The sequence below is a fragment of the Lissotriton helveticus genome, chromosome 2_1 (assembly GCF_964261635.1).
Source record: "Lissotriton helveticus chromosome 2_1, aLisHel1.1, whole genome shotgun sequence".
Taxonomy (NCBI): Eukaryota; Metazoa; Chordata; class Amphibia; order Caudata; family Salamandridae; genus Lissotriton; species Lissotriton helveticus.
Window position 1 is genome coordinate 737863875 of NC_136059.1, and position 27102 is coordinate 737890976.

The 27102-nt window shown below is 46.8% G+C and overlaps 1 protein-coding gene across 1 annotated transcript in view; it reads right to left on the reverse strand.

Moving 5' to 3' along the window:
* Positions 1–27102, reverse strand: part of LOC144819485 (uncharacterized) — a 646675-nt gene that overhangs the window by 43328 nt on the left and 576245 nt on the right. The window contains exon 11 of the mRNA XM_078677349.1: positions 23584–23770. Within this exon, the coding sequence (XP_078533475.1) occupies positions 23584–23770 (187 nt within the window). The remainder of the gene's footprint in view (positions 1–23583; positions 23771–27102) is intronic.

The following is a 27102-nucleotide window of genomic DNA, read 5'->3' on the forward strand; positions in this document are numbered from 1 at the left end:
GTACACAGTCAAGTATTAGGGAAAGACAGAAAGTTTCTGATTGATACAGGGGCAAGTAGGACTACCATCAGTCATGACGAGGTTCCAGGGGCTCCGCTCTCAGGCTCTAGAAATGTTTCCCTTGGATTTTCAGGAAAGCCTATTGTTAATGAAATATCGAAACCAGTTACTCTAGAAGTCGGTCCATTGTCCCGAACTACTGATTTGTTACTCACGAAATCTTGTCCAGAAAATTTGTTAGGCATTAAGACATTGAAAGAATTAGGAGCAGTCATTTGTTGTTCCCCAGAAGGGGTCCGCCTGTTCTTGCGAGATTTTAAAGGTCATTATGTATTACGAGATTTTGATCCAAGATTATTGAATGTACCACAGCATTTATGGGCGCAAGGTCCAACTGATGTTGGTTGTATGCATATCACACCCCATCGTGTGACTCTGAAGCAAGGTGTAGTATTACCACGAATCAGACAGTACAAATTGCCACCTGAGGCTGTAGCAGCCTTATCCAAAATTATTGACGAACTTATTGCCCAAGGAGTGGTTGTAGAAACTGACTCCAATGTATGTAATTCTCCTATCATTCCAGTCCTGAAACGTACTGATCCAAATGCACCTCCAGTATATCGATTAGTGATTGACCTTCGAGAACTCAATAAATGTATCATACCCCAGTACACAGTAGTCCCAGATATTTCATCCCTCTTGACAGCCATTGATTCTGAAGCTACGTTCTTCTCAGTTATCGATCTCAAGAACGCATTCTTCAGTGTCCCCATTCATCCAGACAGCCAGTTCCTTTTCGGTTTCTGTTTAAATGGAAGAAGCTATAAATTCACACGAGCTCCTCAAGGTTTTACAGAAAGCCCTAGTATTTACAGTCAAGCACTTAAGAGACAACTAGACAATATTCACATGCCAACTGACACTGCCCTGCTCCAGTATGTCGATGATCTACTGATCACAGCCCGTTCTGAACGTGACTGCGAGCGAGCGTCACTTACAGTTCTGTATTTTCTGGCTGAGATGGGGCACAAGGTGTCCCCTTCCAAATTACAATTCTGTGTCCAGCAAGTGGTCTACTTAGGACACTTACTGTCCAAGAGGGGTAGGCAGTTGACACCTGACCGTATCCAGTTAATAGCACGTCTTCCACAGCCCAAGACACAGAAGGAGGTACGAGCTTTTATCGGCCTCACTTCTTACTGCAGACAATGGATTCCTCAGTATGCATTTCTAGCCAAGCCACTGATACAGTTAACGACACAGGAGGCAGCCGTATCGACTGTCCTCCCTTGGACCCAGGAACATACACTTGTTTTCAATGAGTTAAAGAAAGCCTTATGCCAAGCACCTGTTCTAGCAATACCGAACTACAGTAAGCCTTTTACACTTTTTGTTACTGAACGTGATGGTACTGCATTATCTGTTCTCACACAAGCTCAAGCAGGACAATACAAGCCCTGTGCTTATTTTTCGAGCACATTAGATCCAGTGGCCCAGGCTCTGCCTGCGTGCCTCAAGTCAGTTGCAGCCACAGCGCTAGCTATCAGACAAAGTGATTCCATAGTGTTAGGACACTCCCTGACAGTACAAGTTCCACACTCCGTGGAAGTTCTTTTAAACCGAACCCAGACTCAGCACTTGACAATTGCACGTTTAACAGGTTATGAACTGACACTGTTTCAGCCACACATAGAAATCAGACGCTGCAACATCCTAAATCCTGCTACACTGTTACCGTCAGTTACTTCAAATCCTGCCACACATGACTGTGTGGAAGTTGTTAACACTATGACAAAGCCAAGACAAGATTTGACAGACATTGCATTACCTGATCCCGACCTGACACTTTATGTGGATGGTTCATGTATGAGAACAAGTACAGGAGAACTAGTAGCCGCGTATGCAGTGACTACTGACACCGAAGTTATAGAAACACATCGTATTGACACCCTGTCTGCTCAAGCAGCAGAGCTAGTCGCTCTGACCCAAGCCTGCATACGTGCCAAGAACCTGAAAGTAAACATATACACAGATTCACGTTATGCATTCGGAGTCGTACACGACTTTGGAGTGCTCTGGCAGGAAAGAGGTTTTATGACTTCTCATGGAACCAAGATCCAGCATGGTCTCCTCATTCAAGCTCTGTTAGATGCAATACATTTACCGACAGCTATTGCTATCATGAAGTGCAAAGCACATACGAAAGTCACTGACATCATTTCTCAAGGTAACGATCTAGCAGATCGAACAGCCAAGCTCACAGCTCAGACTCCAGACATTCCAGTTAACACGACACAGACACTCACTCCAGATCAGACTACTTGTATGACAGTTAAGGACCCTACACAAGATGTCATAGACATACAGTCACATGCTACTCCCGAAGAAATCAAGAAATGGTCCGAACAAGGAGGGGTCCAGACAGATCAAGGATGGTTGACGAAGGGAAAAGCCACATGGTTTCTCCCCGACTCTATGGTTCAAGTCATTATCAATACCGCACATAGTCCAGCACATTTAGGAGAAAAAGCTATGTTAGACAGCATTCAGAACCTTTGGTTCAACAAGCATTTACGAGCAGCAGCCAAGCAGAAAGTACGTACCTGTATGATATGTTGTCAGTTCAATCCAGGTAAAAGTGTCCCGGTGGAACAAGGTGGATTCCAACCTCCTGACCACCCTTTTGAAGTCCTCCAGATGGATTATATTCAGATGGAGCGATGTCGAGGTTTCAAGTATGTTCTCGTAGTCGTATGCGCTTTGTCCAGGTGGACAGAAGCATATCCAGTTCCAGATTACACAGCCGCGACCACTGCCAGGCAGTTGGTTCGTGAGTATTTTCCCCGTTATGGATTACCTAGGGTCGTGTATTCAGATAACGGCCAGCCATTCTCATCCGAGCTCATGAAACAAGTTTCCCTTCTGTTAGGGTACCAGTGGAAGTTCCATTGTGTACGCCATCCTGAAGCAGCCGGTCTCGTAGAGAGACATAACCAGACTTTGAAAATCCGCATTGCTAAAGTGTGTACTGAAAAAGGTGTAGATTGGTTAATAGCTCTGCCCGTTGCTCTTTTCTACATGAGAATGGTTGCACATTCCAGATCAGGTCTGTCCCCGTATGAGGTTGTATTCGGCTGCCCTCCAAACATGTGGGGTACACCTATGCCCCGAAAGATTACAGATGTTTCCAGTAATATGCTGACAGATTACCTAGCTTCCTTGATGTCTGCCCTACACTCTTGTCGTTCACAGGTTGCCGCTGCATTTCCAGACAACACTGAGGTGAAACCGCATGAAGTCGTTCCGGGAGAATTTGTCCTGGTGCGAAATTTTGATCGTTCAAGTCCGTTGGAGCCCCGTTGGAAGGAGCCCCAGCTGGTGTTATTGACAACAAGGACCGCCGTCAAGTTTGAGGGCCGCAAGGGCTGGGTGCATACCAGTCATATCAAGAAATTCCATGGATTGCGACAAAAGACATTTATTAAAGACTGCCCTATTCTTAAGGACTGCCCAAACACAGACTCTGAATTCAAACTTCCCCTGTTAGAGAAAACTCCGCAGCAGGAGTATAAAGCCAAGTTGAGGTCTAGTAAAATAAGTCAGCCAGTTTAATTGTCTAAGTCCCTCTCGGGTGAAACGGTTAGACAGGTTCCTGACATGTATGAGATAGACCCACACAGTGAGAGAGTTAGTCAAAACTCTAAAAGATGTATTATCGTTCTATTCTTTTTGTTATTTTTGAGTCTTATGGTTACATGCATAAGTTATGCTTTACATTTATGTTTTCCAATTTCACATGTACACATGTTTTCTAATGTTACAGTAGAGCACACATTTAGTGATCTGCCTCCTCACGAGCTATCCTATCGTCTTGCTATGCGTAACAACACATTCATTCGAATGTTGCATTATTCACACCAGACCAACAATGCCACTAATTGTTGGGTGTGTGGTCGACTTCCCCCTTTCCAGACACCGAAGGGAGTTCTGCCACTTTTTCCCTATCCGTTTTCACATAATGGTTCGTGTGGAGCATGGTCCACGTTAACGTCTTCCTCAACTGATATGTCCCTTCTGAATCGAACATGTTTCCCAGACAAGCAAGGTCTTTCCCATAGAATCGGGATCTAGAAAATGAAGTATATGATTTAGGTAATTATTCCTCGAATTTCATGGTCCTGAATGTTCAGTCCGATACTACTCCAGATTTGCCTGCTATTTCAGTACTACCAGTCAAAGGCGAATTATGTGTCAGAAAGAATGGTTCCGCACATGTAGGACATAGTGATTGTACTACTATTGTCAAGTATAGTGACAGTGGGAAATCTATTTTCAAAGCCTCACGTCATTCTTATTTTGTTTGTGGTCAGACCGCATATGTTCGTCTGCCCCTCGATTGGGATGGAACATGTTACATTGCCTTCCTACTGCCACCAGTTTTTCTAGCCCCATCCGATTATCATAGAAACACACATCTAGTACACGTTAGACATAGAAGGGAGACTGAGTCCCCAATTGTCGATCAAACTGAAACTGCTCTAGAACAATATCAAGACTTCAATAAAGGATTCTTTTTCTTTATAGGTCCTGTCCAGAATAGTAAGTTAATACGTAGGTTAACCAGAACCCTTGAAGCAGTAGTGAATGAGACTACTTCCGCTCTAGGTAACTTAACCGAAGAGCAATCTGCTATGCGTTTTGTTGTGCTCCAAAATCGTCTCGTCCTTGACGTCATACTGGCCGATAGAGGAGGAGCTTGTAGAGTCATCGGATCTAGTTGCTGCATTTTCATTCCTAATAACGCGCCGTCTGTTTATTCAGCTATAACCAGACTTCATAAAATTGCCCATCAGTTACACCAGAATCCAGGCACCTGGACATGGTCCGGTTGGCTCTGGAGTATCATATCTGCCTGGGGATGGAAAGTATTGTCATTCCTGGGTATAGCAGTAATGATCATATTCAGTTGCTGCCTCTGTTTACAACGTGGCCCTGCGATTTGCGGCATGTGTGCTACCTCTTGTATTCCTAGTCCTAAATCCCGTTCCAAGACAATTCGAGACGAGCAAATGATGCTATATGAACAGATAGATGGTATCATGAATATTGATGTTTCCTGATGGAAACGTAGGGCACAAGGAGGGAATGTGGAAAAGTAAATTTTGCCATGTTATATGTGCCTACGTGTTCCCCATCCTATGTTATATGTGCATGATCGATATGCATGTATCCCCCTATGATCGATTAAAGACGCAATTATAGTTGTGTCCAACTCTAGTATGCCAGTTTCCAGTTCTCGTGAAAGCAACGAGTATTAGGCCTATGTTGCCACGTTTTACAGTGTGCACGTTAATTCATCGCATTGTCCCCGTTTCTAGGCCTCAAAAGGGCCCGGACACCAGATTCAAGCTCCAGTTTTCTGAACCCACTCCGAGGAGCGATACAGCCCCCACCTGCATCCCTGACCCTTCACTTACTTCCTGCTTCACAGTGCCCGGCCCGGCCTGGCTCTGCCTGCCAGTCTGCCAAGAGTATGTTATGCTTCTAGTTATCAGTCCAGCCCTCCTTCTCTGCATTCCTAAGCTACTGAATCGCATCAATAGTTCCAGCTATGGTCTAGCCTTTCTGTCTCGATGTAAGAGAAATACTGTATTAATGTTCATAGAATATTCCTAGCACACGCAATACATGTAGAATTATGCACGCACCAGTCTTAGTGTCAAGTAGCCTTTGCCCTGATAACTTTTGGATTCTATCAACATGTACTCCAAACACCAGATACTAGATATGCCATAGGTACATGTCGCCCTGACACCACAGACTTTTAGTCTCCTCTTCTAGTGCAGAAGTCATAGCCCCAGTTCTCCCTGGTAACACGTCATTGCCCGTTTGCGCGCACCACTAGGTTAAAGGTCCCAGCTGCTCATGTAGCCCCCTCCATGTTTCCGCCCCATTTATGACACTTCTGTGACGTTTACATCACATGTCTATGTATACGCCCTGTACACGCCTTCTTGTTACATCATTTTGTCCTTATCTTTCGCGACTGCTACGAGTTACGCCTACTGCTACGCCTACTGTATTGAATGTAATGTAATTGTTTTAGTATATATACTGTGTACTGTTACTAAAAGCTACCCCTTACCCCATTCCCATGCCATTCCCCTTCCCTGGCAGCTGCCATCCATTCTATTTCCGTGCAGGCTATCCCGTTCCTGTCCCTTCCCTTATGTCTGATTAAAGCCTGTAAGACTCAAGATACCTCGAATCCTGTCTCTTATTTATTGAGCTATCTGTTTTATTCACTGTATTCAAAAATAGTACCGGTAATTAATTATTTATTTACCACAGGACAGTGCCCCGAGGGTGGAGGCAGAGCAGATGGCTGAGGAGCTAGAGAGAGCGGTCGCATGGGCAAGGAGTTTAGCAGCGGTGATGGAACTTCTAGTCTAAGAGAGAAGGTGGCGAACTTCTTAAGACGTCTCCACGGCTGACACCTTTTGGGTTAGGTTGGTCGGTTGTTGAGTAGGGATGTCATCTAGCATAGAGTAGGGACAGACTAATCTGAATTTATGTCTTTTATCCTGATGAGCACCAGAACTCAAGTTATAGCTATCCTGTTTAGTTTGATGATTCTGGAGTTGATTCTCGTTCTTTTCATTAGTCGTTTGAGACTTTTCCGTAGGATTATGTTTGTATTAGTACCTGTTTATCTCCTGAACCTCTTGCTGAGGTGCCTGTATCTCCAGTTATTTTTGGTTATTTAATAAACCTTTTAAATTCAGTCTTTAGTCAGTGGTTCTTTGGGGAAAGTAATGTGGCATTTCGGAATTGAACTGTTTAGCTGTGACTACATTGCCTAAATTCACTCTATGACAGGTAAAAAGGTCCAGTTGACCTGTGACGGGATTTTGGAGAATGGTAAGCAGACTCTAGAGGTGAAATCCCGCCTTTTCAGTTGGTAGCAGTGTAGGATGGTTACCTTCTAGAGTGAGGGTAATCTAGAAGTAGGTTGAGATTTTCCCCGAGGCCCATAGAGAACAAAGGATGAGCGTCCAGAGGATCACGGACGGAGGATGGCGTTCCATGGAAACTGACGGAGAGTAACAGTGCGGCGGAAAGCAGCAGGTCGAAGGAGAGTGAGTATGAAAAGGGTCATGCGTCGTTAGATTGCGGTGTTATGTTGTGTTGTTGTGCTGTAATGTCTTGCGGAGTTGAATGCCTGTAGAGTGAATGAGAATCAGGTTGTGAGCGCGCGCAACCGGTGAAAATCTTAAGCTCGAGGAGAGTTTAAGTGGTCCGGGTGTATCGGACATCCAGAGTAATTGTCGACCATTGTAAGGGGGTCATGAGGTACCATTGATCGCCCGAAGGACGGAGCGTGGGTAACGGACGCTGGTCGGAAGTTACCGTGTATTGCAGTTTCGGTGATTGTCTGGTCGTTCGCGGACAGACATTTGCCAGTTGGTGACAATTAGAGTTAGACTGTGGCCGGACAGTCAGGGAAGTGGTTGGTTGGTCGGAAGTAATCATTTTCAGTGTGTATGAGTGGGACGCATGCGAGACCGCGAGAAGAACGGAGAGAGGAGGGGAACTGCTGCGAAACGGAGGCGAGCGACGTCAGAAGGAGCCGCGCTGTGATAGGGCGGTTGGTGTGAAGCCGCGCTGTGATAGGGCGGTTAGCGTGAAGCCGCGCTGAGATTGGTGGATTGTCATCAGGAAGTAAACGGGTGTTGTAAACAAGGGAACATTGTGGTTTTCATCATGAAATGTTTTAAAGTGTTGCGGGAATGTTTCAAAGGAGAAAACAAGATAGAACCTCGGGGTGGGGAGGAGGCTCCACCCGAGGATACTCCAGCTTATTACATGGCAACGAATATTGGGTTGCATACCATATTGTGGCTTGATAATTGGTGTAAGATGACAGACTGAAACGAGGAATTGACTTTTCCTAAATATGGAACGTTTAGACTAGAAGTGTTATATCAGTTGAAAGCGATTATGGCTGCACTGCGACCTTTGCCCAGACCAACACAGTTTGAAGCGCTCAATGCATGGATTAGGGCAGCCCATGACAGGAACAGAGACAGGAGACAGGAAAGAGTGAAGCGATCGGTAAGGGCGGTCCAAGAAGCGAGGTGGGATGCCATGGAAAAGAGATGGAGGGTACAGAGCATTGCAGTAGACAAGTTGTATCAGTTGCTGGAAAGTGCAGGGGATGGGCAGAAAAAGAGCACAGAGGATGAAGATAGTGAGACAGACGACAGTCTGATAGAGAGGCTGTTGTAAGAAAGGCCACCCCCATACAATCCAGAGCTAGAGGGAACACAAACATCGGCAAAGCACTGGGAAGCCCCAGTAGGGGAAGGCGGAGTTCCAATGGGGAACGGATGGGAAACCCCAGGGGACAAGTTTACCCCAGACAAGGGAGAAAAGGCACCCCCACCCTCCCCGGTAATGAGAGTAGTGGGCAGATTTACAGTACAGAAGGTACGGGTAGAAGAGGCTGTCCACTCTCAGAAACTGCCAGACGCCCTTACGGTGCCTGTTACCATAGGTCCCATAGTATCAGTGTACAATCCAGAACAGACACATAATGAGAATCCACCCCAGATGGGGAGTGCCAGTGAAGACAGAACTAATGTGGCAGATGGGTGGAAGACATTACCTCGACCTGTGGAACGGAGCACCCCTTTGGTAGCAACGGCCAACTCCTCGGAGGAGAAAGGGGGTTGGAGGGGATCTATGGATCTGAGAGGACCAAGGCCGAGGTCGATGAGGGAATTAAGGCCAGATTTGAGAACTTGGGAAACAATAGTCGACACCCAGAGCGACAGATCAAGGAATGTGTTTGGGTCAGGGACCGAGGGGAATCAGATGGGTTCTCACTGTGCAGCCAGCGAAAGCAGGCTGGAATGGGAACAAGGGGGGGGGGAAGCAGGGGGACGTCCCACCACACCTCCAGAGACAGTCGACAGGAGTGGGACTGCGAGGGTTGCGAAGGTAGGAGGGTTCCTCCTAACACACCTGAAGAAAACAGAAGAGTGAGTCAGGACGGAAGAGGGAGGGACTCTAAGGAAACCTCTAATCAAGGCACATTGAGAGCGGCAATAAAGGCAAGGAGGTTAGATGTGCTGAGACTAAAATCAGAAGTAGAGGAGATTGTGGAAGGTACACTGCCAATAGAAAGGATTGAACTTTACGAACCAGATGAGCTGTTGTTTGTAGCAAAGGATGTCACTCGAAAGGCTAGGACAGCTCATGAGAAACTCTCAGAATTAGCGAACAAGTATGAGGTGGATTTGACAAAGACTAAAGCCCTACAAGGGGGCCACAGGTTACAGTACTCGGATCAAGACCTAGAAGAAAAGAGGGTGATCGGGTTAAAAACCCACATCAGGGAGCTGATCATGGGAATTCGAACATGGTCCACCTTGGAGAAGTGGGAGGAAAGGTGGTCAAGGAAAAAGACTGTTAGGCGGAGTGTTATCGGGACACCCCCGGGAGGAGGGCTGATGCACGCCGAAGCATACCCCTTGCGGGAGGTGGCTCATGGGGGGTATGTACATGTACCTTGGAGCAGGGGAGATCTGGCTGCCTTTACAAACACTTTCCCAAAGTTGCGCGAGAGTCCAGTGGAGTGGTACAAGCAGGTAGAGAGGTTTGTCAAAATCTCAAAGGTACTGTGCATCGATTTGAACACACTGTTTGACATTGTGGTCCCAAGCAATTTGTGGATAGCGTGCAAAGTTAGTGTTGAATGGCCCACGGCAGAGCCAGAACGCGATTCTGCCACGAATGGACCGTCACCAAGGGTGATGGCGAAATATGAACAGGCAATCACATGGTTGAAGACTAAGGTACCACCACAGGACATTGACTGGGTAAAAATAGATCGTACCAGGCAGGAACCAAAAGAGACGGTGCATGAGTACTATGAAAGGCTATTGCTGATTTTTAAGCAGTACAGCGGATTAGACGTAATGGATCCGAAGGATATGGGACAGTTCGTATCCAAGTTTGTGCTGGGATTGAGGCCCGATATCTGCCTCATGATACAGCAACATTTGATCTGTTGGCAAAACAAGCCTCTTGATGAGATTTTGAGGTATGCAAGGTACTGCAGTGATGAGATAGATTCGAAAACAAAGAAGCTTAAGGATAAACTGATGTTGATCCAGATGCAAGCAGGAGGACAGGGTCAATCAGGCAATGGCACCTTGGGGAGGAAGTCAGGGGGACAGAAAAGAGACAATGAAGAAGGTCCGAGACCTAGGATAGATATAGCGACCCTGAAAAAGACGACCAAGTGCCATCAGAGTCATGAGGTCGGGCATTGGAGACGCGAGTGCCCCCATAATCCGGACAACCAGGTGCAGCAGGAGGAGGAGGAGGAGGAGGAAGTCGAAGCCCCTCCGAGGCGGAAGGTGACAATGACTAAGCCCCAAATGACAAAAGGGGGGACATCGGCCCCTAGGGCTCCGGTCCCTCAACCACCTAAGATTTCAGCAGGGAACAAAGTTTACAAGCAGATGCCCTTCATAGTTGAGGGAGATGAGCACTATTTCTTTGATCCAGTGTCAGGATGGTGCCTGAATGGGGAGGAAGACTGTACCCTTGGAGCAGTACTGGAGGTAGATCAGAGGGGACCCTTTGTAGAGGCTGATGTAGACGGACACCCCACCACTTTCTTGGTCGATACTGGTGCCTCCAGGTCTACTGTGAGATCCGCAGGTGTTCCCAACTTGCCCCTTTCAGGACAGACTATTCAAGTGGTAGGAGTAGCGAACAGAAGGATGACGAATCCCCTGACTGAGCCAGTTCCGGTAAAGATCGGAAGTTTCAGAGATAGACACCAGTTTGTAGTGTGCGATTCCAGTCCTGTATGTTTACTAGGAAGAGATCTCTTGTGTAAACTCAATTGCACCATCTATTGTACCCCCAAGGGAGTAGAGTTGCAGACTAATAATGACAATGCTGATTTTAAAGTTGCAAACACGCACATGTGCATTGAATTGTACCCTGCCATAACTGTGGAAGAACTTCCCTGGGATTTGAGAGATTCGGTTTCACCGGAGGTGTGGGACTTTACGGGGGAGGCGATAGGACTGATCAAAGGAGTAGAGCCTGTCAGAATCCAAGTGAAACCGAATGCTGACTTTCCTAGAACACCACAGTACAATCTGACTCCAGAGACATTGGAAGGAATAAAACCCGTGATTGAGTCCATGATTAGACAAGGGATTCTGAAGGAGGTTATGGGCAGTCCCTGTAACTCTCCGATAATGGGCTTGCAGAAGCCAAGTGGGAAGTTCCGGATAGTACAGGACCTACAGAAAATTAACAACATAGTTGTCCCATGTTGTCCAGTGGTACCGAATCCATCAGTAATACTGTTTCAGATACCGTTCCAAGCTGAGTGGTTTTCTGTGATTGGTTTGTGTCAAGCTTTCTTTTCCATCCCACTGCATGAGGAAAGCCAATTTCTTTTTGCGTTCAAAATAGAGAGTCGCGTCTTAACATGGTGCCGTATCCCCCAAGGGTATACAGAGAGCCCATCGATCTTTAATCAGTTGTTGGAAAGGAATCTGGAGAGTCTGGTACTGCCACAGAACTCAGTTCTCGTACAGTACATTGACGACCTTCTTGTTGCGTCAGACACCGAAGATGCTTGTAGGATTGACACCATCGCCTTGTTGAACCATTTGGGAGAGAATGGACACAAGGTATCACCTAACAAGTTACAGTACTGCCTGCAAGAAGTGCAGTATCTGGGTCACAGAATAGAGCAGGGAAAGAGGAAGGTGTCACCTGACAGAATTGAAACGATCATGAGAATGACTGTGCCCTCGACCCAAAGAGAGGTTAGAATGTTCCTGGGCATGGTTGGCTACTGCCGACAATGGATTGCAAACTTTTCCCTGAAAGCGAAACCATTGCAGAAACTGATGCACAAGGATGTGGTTGATCCGGTACCATGGGACACAGATTGTATGATGGCTTTTCTCGAGCTGAGAGAGGACTTGTGTCGTGCTCCGGCTCTGGGAATGCCAGATTACCATAAATCATTTGCATTATTCTGCTGCGAGAGGGAAGGATGTGCTTTAGCTGTCTTACTACAGGATCATGGAGGAGTCCGTAGACCAGTTGCTTACTTTTCGGCTACCTTAGACCCAGTAGCCGCAGCGTTGCCCGGATGTCTCAAATCCGTTGCTGCAACAGGTGTCAGCATTGAAAGATGTGAAAGTATAGTGATGGGATATCCACTGACAGTGCATGTACCCCATTCTGTGGAATTGTTGATGACGAGGACCAGGACGCAGCACTTAACCAACAACAGGCTCACACGCTACGAGCAGGTTATACTTGCTGCGGAGAATGTGACCCTCAGGAGGTGCTCTGTCTTGAATCCTGCTACCTTGTTGCCTTTACCAAATGATATAGATGATGATTGGGAAGACCATGATTGTCTTGATGTAACTGAACTATGCACCAAACCTAGGCCGGATATTGTTGATGTGCCGTTGACTGACCCCGATGAAATTTATTTTGTCGACGGCTCATGCATAAGAGACAATACTGGTCAGTTGAGAGCAGCATTTGCTGTCTGTACTATTTCTGGAATAATTGAAGCAGCCTGCCTGGAAGGAGTACACTCCGCGCAGGTGGCTGAGATCATTGCGTTGACGCGTGCCTGTCTGGCAGCCAACGGGATTCGGATCACCATCTTCACCGACAGCCAATATGGATTTGGGGTAGTTCATGACTTCGGCTAGTTGTGGTCTCAGCGGGGCTACATGACGTCATCAGGCTCCCCAATCAGAAATGGCGAATTCATCAGGTTACTGCTGGAGGCTTTGCAGGGTCCAGCAGCAATAGCAGTGGTGAAATGTACAGCTCATAACAAGGGCACCGATTTTGTGACCATGGGGAATCGCTATGCTGATGACGTCGCACGTTACTGCGCAGAGCAGGGATATTCATTTACTGAACAGACTATCGAGGGGCCAAAGGAGAGAACTGAGCTAAGCATGATGCTTGAAGTGGCAGATGCATGGGAGGAGTTGAGAGACATGCAAGGACAGACGTCTGATTATGAGAAAAAGGTGTGGGAATCGGCTGGTTGTGTCAAGGGAGATTTGGACATGTGGGTTTCAGCTGATGGAAGAGCTGTGTTGCCGAATGAACTGGTGAGTGCGATGGCACGACAGATACATGGTCCTGTGCATCTGGGAAGGGATGCGATGTTGCGTGTGTTCAGGCAGACATGGTACAATCCCAAGTTTAGACAGGCTGCGGAAGCAGTATGTCAGAGATGTGTGACATGTCAACAGATAAATGTGGGGAAAAGAACACCAGTTACTCTGAGTCACATTGGAAGGTCCGGCGGACCTTTTTACAGGATGCAAATAGACTTTATTGAAATGCCGAGGTGTAATAGCCTCAGGTATGTCTTGGTGATTGTGTGTGTGTTTTCTAGATGGGTAGAGGCATATCCCACTCGTAGGTGCGATACACTCACGGTAGCCAAACTATTGTTGAGGGAATTGGTGCCACGATTCGGGGTTCCGATCTCTCTGGAATCGGACAGAGGAAAACATTTTAATAGCGAAGTTGTGAAGATGCTCTGCTCTGCCCTGAACATTGATCAAAGACTGCATTGTAGCTACCGTCCAGAGGCTTCATGCATAGTAGAGCAGATCAACGGAACAATAAAAGCTTGAATGGCAAAAGTGTGCTCATCCACGTCCCTGAAATGGCCCGATGCACTGCCATTGGTTCTAATGAGTATGCGTAGTACCCCAGATAGGAGGACAGGGCTCTCGCCTCATGAAATTCTGATGGGGAGGGCTATGAGATTGCCATCTATTCCTACAACTGCTTTGCTGAATATCACAGATGACCTGATTCTTGATTACTGCAGGGGACTATCTGATGTCATCCGTTCTGTGTCCCTTCAGGTGCAGGCTGCTGAAGTTACGGCTGCTAGCGACCTATGTCACGACCTGTGCCCGGGTGACTGGGTCTTAGTAAGAAAACACGTGAGGAAGAGCTGCCTAGATGTACGTTGGAGAGGACCTTTCCAAGTGATCCTAATCACAACTACTGCTGTGAAGTGCGGCGGATTGCCAAATTGGGTCCATGCTTCTCACACCCGACGAGTTCCAGCACCCGCAGAAGGAACAGCTCCTCTCGTAGACGAGAACAACAACGAAGAAGAGGACCCGAGAGAGGGGACAAGTCAAGCTGTGGGGGTGCCAGTGGAAGTCGGGGACTCCCCTGATCAGGCTGTATATGACTATGACGACAGTGACACTGAATCCGCCCCAGAAGAAGGAAGTGGCGGAGAAGGTGATCTGAGTGCAGAAGAGGCTGTGAGGACGAACAGGGTGTGCAAACAAGAGGCCGGCGAGCAAGAGGTGCAGAGGCTCATTGACCCGAGAGACGGAGGCGAATGAATGTGAGATTGGCTTCCGAAAGAGAATTTGCCCCTGTGTCCGAAGAGTCAGATCCTGAAGAGGGAGAACAAGGAGCTGAGCAAGGGGGTCCGAGAAGGTCAAGGAGGGTGAGAGTACCTTGCCGAAGATACGCCACCCCAGAGTGGACCTACCCTTTTACCTATGCTAGGAGTACCAATGCCAGGAGTACTGAGGTCCGGGAGGGTGAGGTCAGTGGAGGTGACCAGCACAATCCCCAATGTTAAACTGGAAGTGATGCTGTTGGTACCTGGACTCGAAATTGAAGATATAGTGACACTCACCATTCCCAATCCCCCTCTCCTAAGCAAGATACGTGATTTACTCCTGGATAGACTGATATTTCCTACCTTTGTTCCGGATATGCCAGTATATGATGAAGTTGTGCTCCGCATGGAACTTTTAGATTATGTGTTGCAGGCAATCGGATCAAGTACAATCATAGACTATTGAGAACTTTTGAACTTTGAACTTTAAGGTTGCTTGAACTTCAAATTTGCTTGCTAGAACTTTGAAAAGAATTTTGAAAAAGACTGTTGTGAATAAGCTGTTAAAACTAACCTAGGGCCGAGTGGAAGAAGAAGAAATTTAGGGACTTTCCGCAGAGGACGGAGAAGGGGTAGGGCTGTCTGATGCTGAAGTAAAAGAAGAACTGAGACGGGAACTTCTGTTGCCAGGTGTGGTTCAAGAAACTCAAGTAACAGAGGAAGAGACTTTGGGTGCTTTCCGAGAACGAACTGCTTCTGCTGAGACCATGGCGCCTGGAAACCCGATTCGTAGAGCCAAGTGCATAGTAGGCACCCTTTTAGCAGGAGTGATTCTCCTTATAGTTATAGTAGTTTCAGTTTCATATTTTGCACCCCACGAACAAGTAGAAAAGGCTGAGGGGACACCGACATCTAATACCCCTAGCCAGAAGGAAGAAAGAGAAAGAAGAGAGAAGGCCTTGCTGGCTGCAGAAAGTCGTAGGTTACATACAGATCTGTCTAAGGGAAATTTTGGACAGAACGCATACGCAAAGCTGCTGTATGAATACATTGATGCGATGGATGCGAAGGACTGTTATGTGTGTATGCAATTGCCAGCTTCAGTAGACGAGGGTATTAGATACCATCACCTTCCATTGACATATGGAATTTCATGTAGTTTGTTGATTAGCATATTATATGGGAGAAATCATTTTGAATATTATTTTTCCAATTATGATGCTGTGTTACCAGAAGTCCCAAATTACAAGCACTTGAATAAGTGGGACTATTATAAATCAGAAGACAGACTGGGATATTTTTTCATTCCCACGCAAGAGCTAGACACCCCGTATGCACACCGACACAATTTGACTTGTTCATTGTCAGAAGTAGAAAAGAAGTTCATTGAGCAGGTAGAAGATAGGTACTCGAAGCAAAAATAGTTGCGAGATTCAGGACGAGGAAAGGTAGATTGGACCGAAGAAGAGAAGAAGCATAAATCAAGAGGGAGTTATGGTCCAATAGCTTTAGACGAAGTACAGAAAGGGAAGTTGTGCCTGCACAGACCCCAGACATATTATGAGAACGTATATGTAGGTCAGACTACGTGTGACCACACCTTCACATTAGAATACTACACAAAGGATTTCTTGAAGAGTGTGGTCCAGGTGATTCCTACTGTGTATTTTGTCTGTGGAAGGAACGCGTACGTGAGATTGCCAGAGAAGTGGTATGGAACGTGTTACCTAGCAATTATCTTTCCCAAAATTTACCACACTGAGGATTTTGCTCTCTTAGAGGGAGGGTCCCAGAGGAGGGTGAAACGGGGGGAGAGTGCTGGAGCAATAATTGGAGATGTGTTTGGAGCAGCGATACCTATGTTAGGAGTCATTTTAAATGACATCAAGATAAGGCGGTTAGCAACTGTAGTGGATGAACTGTCAATGAATACAGCCAAGTCATTAGTGTTGGTTGAGGGTGAGATGTTGTCGATAAGGACAATGGTTTTACAGAACCGTCTTGCCCTAGACGTCATCCTAGCAAAAGAGGGCGGAGTCTGTAAACGTTTGAAGATTCAGGAATGTTGCACTTATATACCAGACAACTCTAAGGATCTGGAGACATATATAACCAACATTACTGCAATCCATTATGAGATTGAGGATTTGACCCAAGAGAATGCATGGGAGACGGTGGGCAAGGGATTTGGAAAGGTTGGAAACTGGTTCGCCAACCTAGGGAAGGGTTTCCTTGGATTTGTACTGAAACCCCTCATCATAGCAGTGGCATGTGTGATTGCCTTGTGGGGTTTAGTGAGGTTGTACAAGTGGTACAAATCGAACAAGTTGGCGAGATCAATGAGAGCGCAAGAGATGCGAATGGAAAGGCTGCAAGACAGTCAATACCGCAGTTTGAGAGCATTGGAGATGCTCAAGAGAGGGAAAGTGGCCACAAGCTCTGTTTAGTTCAGTTCTTACCCTGAGTATGATGTGGGAGTGGTGATGACACAGGTCATCAAAGGGGGGAACTGAGAGAGCGCTATTTAAAGTGAAATTTGTAGGGGTGAAGCATATGTACAAGTAGTTAGCACCCGCATATATAGAGGACTTTTAATCATGTTTAGACGCAATGTATGACAAGTACTCAAGCAAATTGGTATCAGAGAATGTGCAGAACCAACGTTACAAGGTGCAAATTCATATTTGCTGCAATCTAGAGCTGCTTTGAAATGAAATCTTTTACTACTTAGAAGAGTGTTTAATTGATTTACTAATGTGTCTTCAGATTGATTAACTGAAATGTGATCATGCTTTATGTACTCAATAATTAGTCGAAAATAGAGAAAATGCATTTGTCGTTAAGGTTGAAGGCCTAAGTGAACACAGAGAATTGCTCATTTAAACGTAAGGCCTAAAGTTTAGCTGAGGCCTAGTTTATGGAAATGGCGCAGGCCTGTATGGAAATGTCTTGCTTGAACATTTAACTGTAGAAATGTTTTTATAAAAGGGCCTTTAGAAAATGTTGCAACTATTGTAGACTGTGAGCTATTTGCATGTATTCCTTTGCAGGCGCCTCATCAAGCAGATAGTAGAGTAGAAGGGCCCATTGTGTATGAACGTTAGGATACTAGACTCAGACATGGAGGAGTAGACCAGGAATTCAAGAAGGCAACTTGAAAGGATGAAGAGCCTGGGACCCAAGGACGTTTGAACGGACAAGGATGGACCCATGCCATGTGGAATTTTACAGAACCCAACACCTTCTAGAGGGGCGTACCTATAGGCGTGTCGACAACATTGTGGTTTTTTTTTCGTATTAGGGACAGTGCCCCGAGGGTGGAGGCAGAGCAGATGGCTGAGGAGCTAGAGAGAGCGGTCGCATGGGCAAGGAGTTTAGCAGCGGTGATGGAAATTCTAGTCTAAGAGAGAAGGTGGCGAACTTCTTAAGAAGTCTCCACGGCTGACACCTTTTGGGTTAGGTTGGTCGGTTGTTGAGTAGGGATGTCATCTAGCATAGAGTAGGGACAGACTAATCTGAATTTATGTATTTTATCCTGATGAGCACCAGAACTCAAGTTATAGCTATCCTGTTTAGTTTGATGATTCTGGAGTTGATTCTCGTTCTTTTCATTAGTCGTTTGAGACTTTTCCGTAGGATTATGTTTGTATTAGTACCTGTTTATCTCCTGAACCTCTTGCTGAGGTGCCTGTATCTCCAGTTATTTTTGGTTATGTAATAAACCTTTTAAATTCAGTCTTTAGTCAGTGGTTCTTTGGGGAAAGTAATTTGGCATTTCGGAATTGAACTGTTTAGCTGTGACTAGATTGCCTAAATTCACTCTATGACAGGTAAAAAGGTCCAGTCGACCTGTGACGGGATTTCGGAGAATGGTAAGCAGACTCTAGAGGTGAAATCCCGCCTTTTCATGTGCATGAGCAAGAGATAGAAAGTGGCTGGTATGATAAATGTCTGGAAGAATGGGTGACTGGATGAATGGTCGCCTGGATGGAGGTGTGGAAGGAGGGATTGCTGGATTGATAAAAGGAGGGTGAATTGGTGGAGGGATGAAGAAGAATGGATGGATGGATGAATGGATGGTGAAAAGGACGTATGAATGTTTGGAATTGTGAGCAGAAGGATGGATGATAGAAAACTAATAATGAAAGGGTGGATGGATGGAATGGTGAAAGCATGGATGAAAGTAGGAGAAGATGGATAGATGGATGTATACATAAATGACTTAAAGTTGAACGGAAGGGGTTAATAAATGACCTCATCTACAGTCGGCAGGGCTTACTCGCTTTGCTTACCCAATGATATTCGAGTTATGGATCAAAGCAGGGGTATTTTAATTTGCGGGCTACTCCGTTGCGCTGTTCCAGGGGCAGCACATTCCTGATCATACGGTGCATTTTCCCTGTTTGCACATGGGGCATCTATTTAAAGGTGCACTGTGGCGCAAACAGGGAAAGTGCACTGTATATGTAAGACAGCCCCAGGATGATACTGGCCAAGCCTGCGAATGGGTTTGCTGACATCTAAGATTAGAGCGTGTATAGTTGACTGCAGTTCAGAGGTAGAAAGGGTTTGAATCCGAGTAAAATGATCAAACAATCCCACACTATGGGGCCTTAAATTCACATCACAGATGAATTTCAAGTGTACATGCATTTGCTAGGTAACTTCAGCAGGTGTGCATGGGCTGCAGCCAGCACAGCTTGGAAGCAACATACATTAGTCAAGTAACTTCGCAAATTGGTGCAAGCACTGCAGACAGCACGGCCTGGACACACCGAGCAGGGGTTGAAGAACAATGTTTCCGAGCTGCTTTGTCTATGCACTCATTTTCAGAGTTAATGATTTAATACTTGTGCTTTAGACAGCGTGATTTCCTAAAAATGTAGGTACTTGTAGGACTTGGCCTTTTTTAGTTTCCTAAACTTTTTGCTTTCTCCCTAGACTGTTTTCCTGACAGAGAATAGCCAATGTAGATGCTTTACTTACTTTGTCACTGCTGATCAGTGTCGAAGTACCAGAGTTCACTGTTTAAAATGTAATGGTGATTGGTAGGCCATGATTGGTATGTTTGACTTACTAGTAAAGTCCCTAGTGATGTGCACTGTGTGTGCAAGGGTTAGTAAACAAGGGAATACAGAGAAGGGAACTCAGGCCTTCAGTGTAGGGCCTGCGCGCCGAAAGCGTCCTGACTTTCCCTTTTACATACATGTTGGGCACCCCTGTGGTAGATCCTAGGTAACCCCTGGGCAGGGTGCAGTGTAGGTAAGAGGCAGAACATACACTGAGGCGTGTGCTATGTTCTGACAGTGAAAAACTCTCCATTTCGTTTTTCACTGCTGAAAGGCCATCCTGCCCATAGGACAGAATGGGGGATGCTGAATGTTGTGTTTGTTAGCCTAGTTTCCTGTCAGTTTATAATGGAGAGGTGAAGTTTAGTATGTATGAACTCACAGTGTTCTAACACATCTTTCTGGTGGTTTTGTCACTGTGTGTTCATAAACCACTCTTTTAGAAATTGACTGAGTTTTGTGCTCGGAGCATTTCTCTGTGTCTCTGAAATGTGGATTTTCTGCCTGGAACTGAAAGGTGAGAGGAGCTGGTAGAGGTCTTGACACTGGGAGGGGTTGAGATGGCACCAGGCTGCCCTGCATCTGGAGAGTAGGGGGAAGGAGAAGCCCAGGAGGTGAAACTGCCTGGGCGGGTGCTATAAACCAATTACCCCATCTTCTGCTGAGTGATTAACGATCCAGACCCCCAGTATCAAAGGGAGAGAGGTGACACTGGGAGGGAGACACCCAGAACTGATTTAAGAAGGGGTCAGGGACCCCTGAGCACATACGAACTTCAAAGACATTAAGGAGTATAACTAGGAGAGTTGAAACCCCTGAAAGGGGCGATGCAACAGATATGGATTGAGACTGTAAAGGCTTGGATCCATTCTGTGGTCAAGAGGAACCTCTGCTAAAGAAGGAGCAACTGAAGAGACTTCAGTGGAAAGACCAATCCTTACTTTGTGATCTGGGGCTGGTCTGCAGTTTGGGAGAGGATGTTGGGACTTTGCTTGGAGGCACTGGGTCCTCCTGCTTGAAGAAGACTGTGCTTTGTGCTGTGTCTTGTAACCCCCAAGGGCCCAAGGTGAGCTGGCTCCCTGTTTGGAAATACAGGATCATAAAAGTTTCCGGAGAAGTCCCAAGCAATGCGGAGTGTGCATGCTTTTGCAGCTTGAGACCATCAGAAGTTGTGCCGTGTGATCGTGGGCATGCAAGGGGTAAGCTAAGTGTCAACGCGCTGGGTGCATGTCGAAGTGCAGGCCAAGGCGTTGGTGAGGTGCACCTGGTCGTGGTGTGCACAGGGAGACGTGGTGAAGGTCGGACGCGCAGTGTGAGTGTCACGGAGCAGCCCGGGTGTTGGTGAGGAGAGCCTGGCCCTCGTGTGCATCAAAGGAAGAAGCGAGACTCGGACACACTGGGTGCGTGTCGGGGGTTCAGCAAGGGTGCTGTTGATGAGCATCGGGGCATCATGTGCACCAACGGAAGAAGTGAGTCTCAGACACGCCTGCTGTGTGTTGTGGTGCAGCCCTGGTGTTGGTGAAGAGTGCCTGGGCCTCGTAAGCACCAACAGAAGAAGTGAGTCTTGGACGTGCTGGGTGCGTTTCATGGTGCAGCCAAGGCGTTGGTGAGGAGAGCCTGGACATCATGTGCACCGGGAGAAGAGGTGAGACTCGAACGTGCAGCGTGCGTGTTGTGGTGCAGCCAGGGTACTGGTGAAGAGCGCCTGGATGTCGTGTGCACCGGGAGAAAATGAGAGACTGGAACGCGCAGGGTGAGTGGAGGTGCAAGCGGAGCATTGGTGAAGAGCTCTGGATCGTCGTGAGCACCAGAGAAGAGGCGAGTCTCGGATGTGCGTGTCGAAGTGCAATCTGAGGCGCTGGTGAGGAGTGCCTGAGTAGCGGGTGCACCGAATTGGAAGTAAAGTCTCCACAGTGCTGAGGGCGGATCTCGGTGTGGACTGAGACCGCCGGAAGGAGGGCCAAGTCATTGGGCCCTCGGAGTCACTTGCAGCGGCCCGGACCGACAGCCACGGAAGACCTGAGCTGCCGGCCCGAGTCCGCCACACCCCGTGACGGAGTTCTGGATCAAGGCCCAAGTTGCTGACGTCGGGGAGGAGAGTTTGGTTGCGCCCCCCAGGTAACGTGCATCAACACCTGGGCTGGGGTGCGGGTCCGGAGGGACACTCTCTGGGCCTCCCGTTTCAGTCAGCTGCACAAGCCGTTGCTCCGGCTCAGATCCTGGCCCATGCTTACCCAAGGAGGGGCAGTGCTGGGGGCGGAGTGGGAAGCAGTACTTTTGTGTCATCATTTGATCCATAACTGGGGCACTCTTAAAGGAGCACGTAAAACTGTCGTATTACACTTTGCATTATTGCTGCTAACGAACTATCGAACTATCGTATGACGCCTGACCTCATTTGGGCATGACAAACTACATGCTTTTTGCGCTACACACTGCGTTATTTTTCCTTTACATATTACCTTATTGTAATGTGGAGCATTGTATTATTTCTTCAGTGCACAGTAGCTGAGTATAACGTTGTGCAGTGTATTATACCTTCATTGCACTGTACAGGAGTGTAGCGTGACACATTGCTTTGTTTCTTCCTGGTACAAGGCATGGTGGTGGTGATACGCATTGTATTATTTCTTCAATTGCATAGTACATGACTGTGGTGCTACGTATGGCATTGTTTCTCTGTTGTAAGGTATAAGAGAATATCTTTATGCATTGCAGTATTTGTTTCATTTTCAACATGTGTGATTCTAGCAATATGACTGGCCTAACCTTTTGGAAATGGTTAGAAGTGAGCTTAACTGTTGGTTAGAAGAGGTGGTTGGGATTAGAACCTACCAACCCACCGGAAAGAATACTACCCATTCTTGTATGCTGATTTTGTATTGTGTGGTCGTATCGTATAATTGCTTATATATAAATTTTACTCATTTTATCAAAACTCGTATGGAGTCTATTTGTGGTGACATCATGGGGTTACTGTGAGCGTGGTTGCACATATTGAACACTCGTTCCTTGGAGATAAGCCTGTTTGCTCGTGCCAAGCTAATAAGTGGGTGAGCAGGGCTATCTCAGATGGTGTCCTGACTTAGCCTAACGTTGAAGCGAGGAGTCAGGGACTCCCGCCTCCAGCATTTGGTGGCGGCGGTAAGCGATAAGGACCCCCACTTCCCACAGTACTCATTTCCACGGATGTACAAAAGGGATTCATAATACAGACTTGGGCAATGAAACAGAACCCGAGCAGAGTATGCAGGAGAGAACAGGATGAGGGCCCCCACTGGAAGTCAGACAGCAGGCAGCTCATCTGATTACAACTTGTAAGTAAAAAAAATTCTCAAGAGCAAAAATTGTGAAAACATTGTTTCTGGGTGAAACATGTTGGAGGAGAGCATAGTTAGTGGGAGATTTATTTTAAGTTTGCAAATTCCTGTGGAAATGTACTGACCCCACGCTCTCCTGCTTAAGAAAAACACTGACTCTTCATGTGACTAGGAACAATGTTTTTCTCAGGCCCTCTTGAATGCTTTGTTTTAGTTTCCATGGCAATTAAACAATTAGGAGCATATTTATCATTGTTTTGCATAGAACTTTTGCCACGGAAGGGGGTCAAAGGTGACGCAAAACTTAGAATGACATTTAACAGGCATGGCCCAGCGTGTGAGGGTAAATGTGGAGTAACACAAAGCAGCTCATTAAGTCATTGCCTTGTGTTACTCCGCCGCAGGGAGGCATTCTATGGGTGGAGCGTGGGTGTTCCCAGGCATCCACCCATGGATTTTGGCGCATCCCCCGATTTACCAAGACAGGTACATCTGGGAATGTCCCCGTGGGAGGCGTAATGGGGAACAATGTTAAATACGGCACATTCCTGCCCTCTCGCTTTCATGCAGCAAGGTGGCCTGCTGCGATGCGTGAATATTTGATAAATATGGCCCCTACTTTTTGTGTAGTGTTAGTTTAAGCTAATTCTTAAATTATATATTCATAACTTTGCACCTGTTGACCCAGCCAGTTTCATAATGTACACTGTTCACTTTGGTGACTTACCTTGGCCGCGTGTCGCACGCATGCTGGCGTAGAAGTACAAGCAGCCATCCTTGAGGATGCAGTAGTGTGGCACCCACGAGTCCTTGTTCCTGTCCAGCTGGTGAAGGAGACCCAGGCACTCAGGATTTTTGATTGCCAGTGGGGGGAGGCTGTTGTTATGCAGGGTGACATCTACCCACACATGGTTCTACAAATAATGGATAAGTAAAAAAAAAAAGGAAAGATGGCGTTACATAACTGTAGTGACTGTGGTCTAAAACTTGAAATTTACGACCTCTTGCCAACAGAATATTGCCTCTAATTATGTTTGGTTGATTTCGTATGAAAATTATTGCCATTATTTCCATTACAGCAGTAGGTCTGGGAAGAGAATACTGATAATATACAGATATCTCGAGTGGGTATGCCTCCTGTTTCTGCAGGATTCTATGTGTCCATCGTCTGTTAATGGCACGTCCACCACAACTAAAAGTCCTGCTCTCAGCTCCGTACTTATGATGAGAATTGCTTCTACAGTTCTGGTAATTGCAACAACTCTGCGATGTTAAGGACTAAAAGCCGGTTTGGCACTGCCTCGCCCCCGTACCACTCAGCGGATTAATACATAGTGCGTTAGCAGAAAGAATACCAGGGGAGAGGGCGGGTCACGGAAGTGCAGCCGGTACAACATGCATTAGCGCGGCCCGTCATTTGTGCGCGCGGGGCTCCGTGGAGGTACTTGAGAGCGAGCGATGCTTTCAAGGAGATGGAATTGACAATCAGTCCGACAGGGGACATTAGAAGGGAACGGCATGGGCGGACATGACAGCTCCTTCTTTCCAGCTGTAAGACCCGCTGACACTGAGGACGTGACAGTTCTTCCCGGGTTTGTATTTTGTTCCTTTTTGCCAATCGCTGTGCCAAAGGTATACATATCTTAAGGTGCCCTACATGCTGCTGTGCATTGCTCCATTTTCTGAACTACGAGCTACCTGCGGGGTTCACAATTCACTGCTTTGAACTTCAACGAAAGTTTCCAATGTGCCTTTTGAAAGACAAGACGTGTGTCATCTGCGACTCGATCAATTCTTTGCATTTATGATCCTGATCGAACAATGTGAGACCACTATTGTGTATGAAACAAACATGAGACAAAGAGCTCACCCAAACCTAACCCCACACATACACAAATGCGCACAGTATCTACAATGAAGAAATGGCTGGAGCATTGGACATGGCTGGGTTGAGCGCTTGGTCGATTGTGTGATGGAAAGGACTATCCGGGCCTACCGATCGCCCTGATTTACAGGCTATGAGTGTAGGATTAAATCACATTAAATCACAAAATTGTACCTCAGCTTGAACCTTCTCCTTAATATTAAGCCTGAAATGCTTCCACTGTCACCCGGTCGCAGACAGAATTAATGTCTAATTCCTATGTATTATCAGGCCTTTTTTGCACTAGGGACTGGTTTATAAACAGACCTGACCATTCATTGCATCTAATTGAAACGACTCTGGTGAGTCAACACTCAGGACATGTGTACTTGAGAAAGGAACCCCTCTATGCACAATTCATATTGACACAGATCTTGGAAGCTGGAGCATGGTGGAGAGAGAAAGGAAACTCTCGTCAAATAATGTCTCTACATTGCTGTTTTCATAAAGTAAATATAAAAATCTATATTTATAACAAAAAACAGTGCTAGATGGCCACCCTCACGTGTGCGCACGCACTTGGCAACCTTTTTACAATGGCATTGAAAAAGCAAAAGAAAACCCTTACAGAATGGTACCTCTTGCGTCCGAATGCATGCACACGAAGAGACAGTCATCTTTGAATAGTTTTTGTTGTACTTAATAAACAATATTCACAGGAAACAAGAATGGGCAAATTCATTGTTTGTCTGCCAAACGCAGGACTATTGGCTTTACATATTTTTTGAAATTTTTTTTTTATATATTTTTTTTATTTAACAGTAAGACAAGAGGAGGCAGTACATACATCAGGTGTCAAACAGTAAAATGCGGAACAGGGACAGGCGGGGGAGTAATACAGATAAAATAGCAATATAAGGAACACATAGCGTATCACGATTACGGATATTGGAGATAGGGGAATAGGCAGTCTATCGTACGATCCAAAACCATCCCACCCGCGAGACCCCGTCCTAAATGATACAGGATAATTAAAACCAGTTTGGACACCCGGACAATAAAGGATCCGTGGAAAAGAAACAGCTCACCTCTCGTAGAAAGGAAAAAGGAGAAAGCAAAAGGGCCATAGAAAAAAACAAAGGCAAAATAAAAAAACCCTCCCCTAACCCCCCACCCTGCACCCCTGCAATGGCTACTGCCTAACCCCACTAGCAGCGTGCCTGTCGCCCAAGAACTACCCTAAAGGAAGGGAAAAAGAGAAAGTGGAGGTGGAGAAAGCAAATACAATCCCGGTCTCCCGTACCCCCCGCCAATAGCGACCACCCCGAGACTTAGTAAAACCAATATGCAGTAAAATATACAAACCAGTCGGGGGAGTTTAATCAAAAACCACCCGACTCCCGTCACAGTATGGGCACCACCCCAACCTTGCATAAAGCTATTGTATCAAGCCCAAGCGATCTAGTTCAGCCCTGGCCAGTACGGTCTTTCATAAGAGTCTTTCTCACTCGACCCGCCATCTTGATGGAAAAGGCAAAGCGTCCACAAAAGTTCATGTCGGTGCTGAAGGATCGAAAACAGGATAAAAGTTCACAAAATCCACCCATCGAACGAGGAAAGGTGTTCAAGAACAGCGAGTATCTCCAACAGTCACTGAGGAACTTGTAACCACATAAAAGACTGTCTATAGACGTATTAGGCGGCTGCAAAATCGGGCAGGATACGCAGGCGATAAGCACGGGCTGGCTTGTTGTTAATTGGGAACCGCCAAGGCTCATTAAATCCGGGATCTGCACGGGGACCTCGATCTCAGGCGTGCAATGCATCGCTGATACCGTAGCTAGCTGGGAACTGAACGAAGAATCATCCTCCGGTCCCAGGATACCGTCCACTTTCACAATCAGTGTCCGGAACACAGCGATAGTGTGAGAATGGAGCGCCCCAATGGCGGCCATGACGGCCTGCAGCGATGGCGTGCCCTCCGTCCGCCCCATCCCCTCTCAATAGGCGATAGAGCCGGACTTGAACCCCGGAGGCCGGCTACTCCGGGGTAACAGGCCACGCAAATCCGATGTCGAGCAGTGGGCGCTCCTCGTCGTGCAGTATACACCTTCGCCGTTGGCGAGGGCCCCAGCCCGTCGACCCCGAGAGGGTAGCAAGGTCTCCGGGCACCAGACCTCGACCACGGCAGCCGGCGTGGCACGCTGCTGTGTCCACGGTGTAGTCCGTTAGCAGGGTCGTCACCAAAAATCAACCATTCACAGCACACTTCGGGAGACCGGGCTCAGTCCAGGTCTCGTGGCCGATGTTGATCAATTCCGACCCGGGTAGGTTAGAAATCGAGAATGGAAACACGGCGTATCGTCGTCAGCCGAGAAGGTA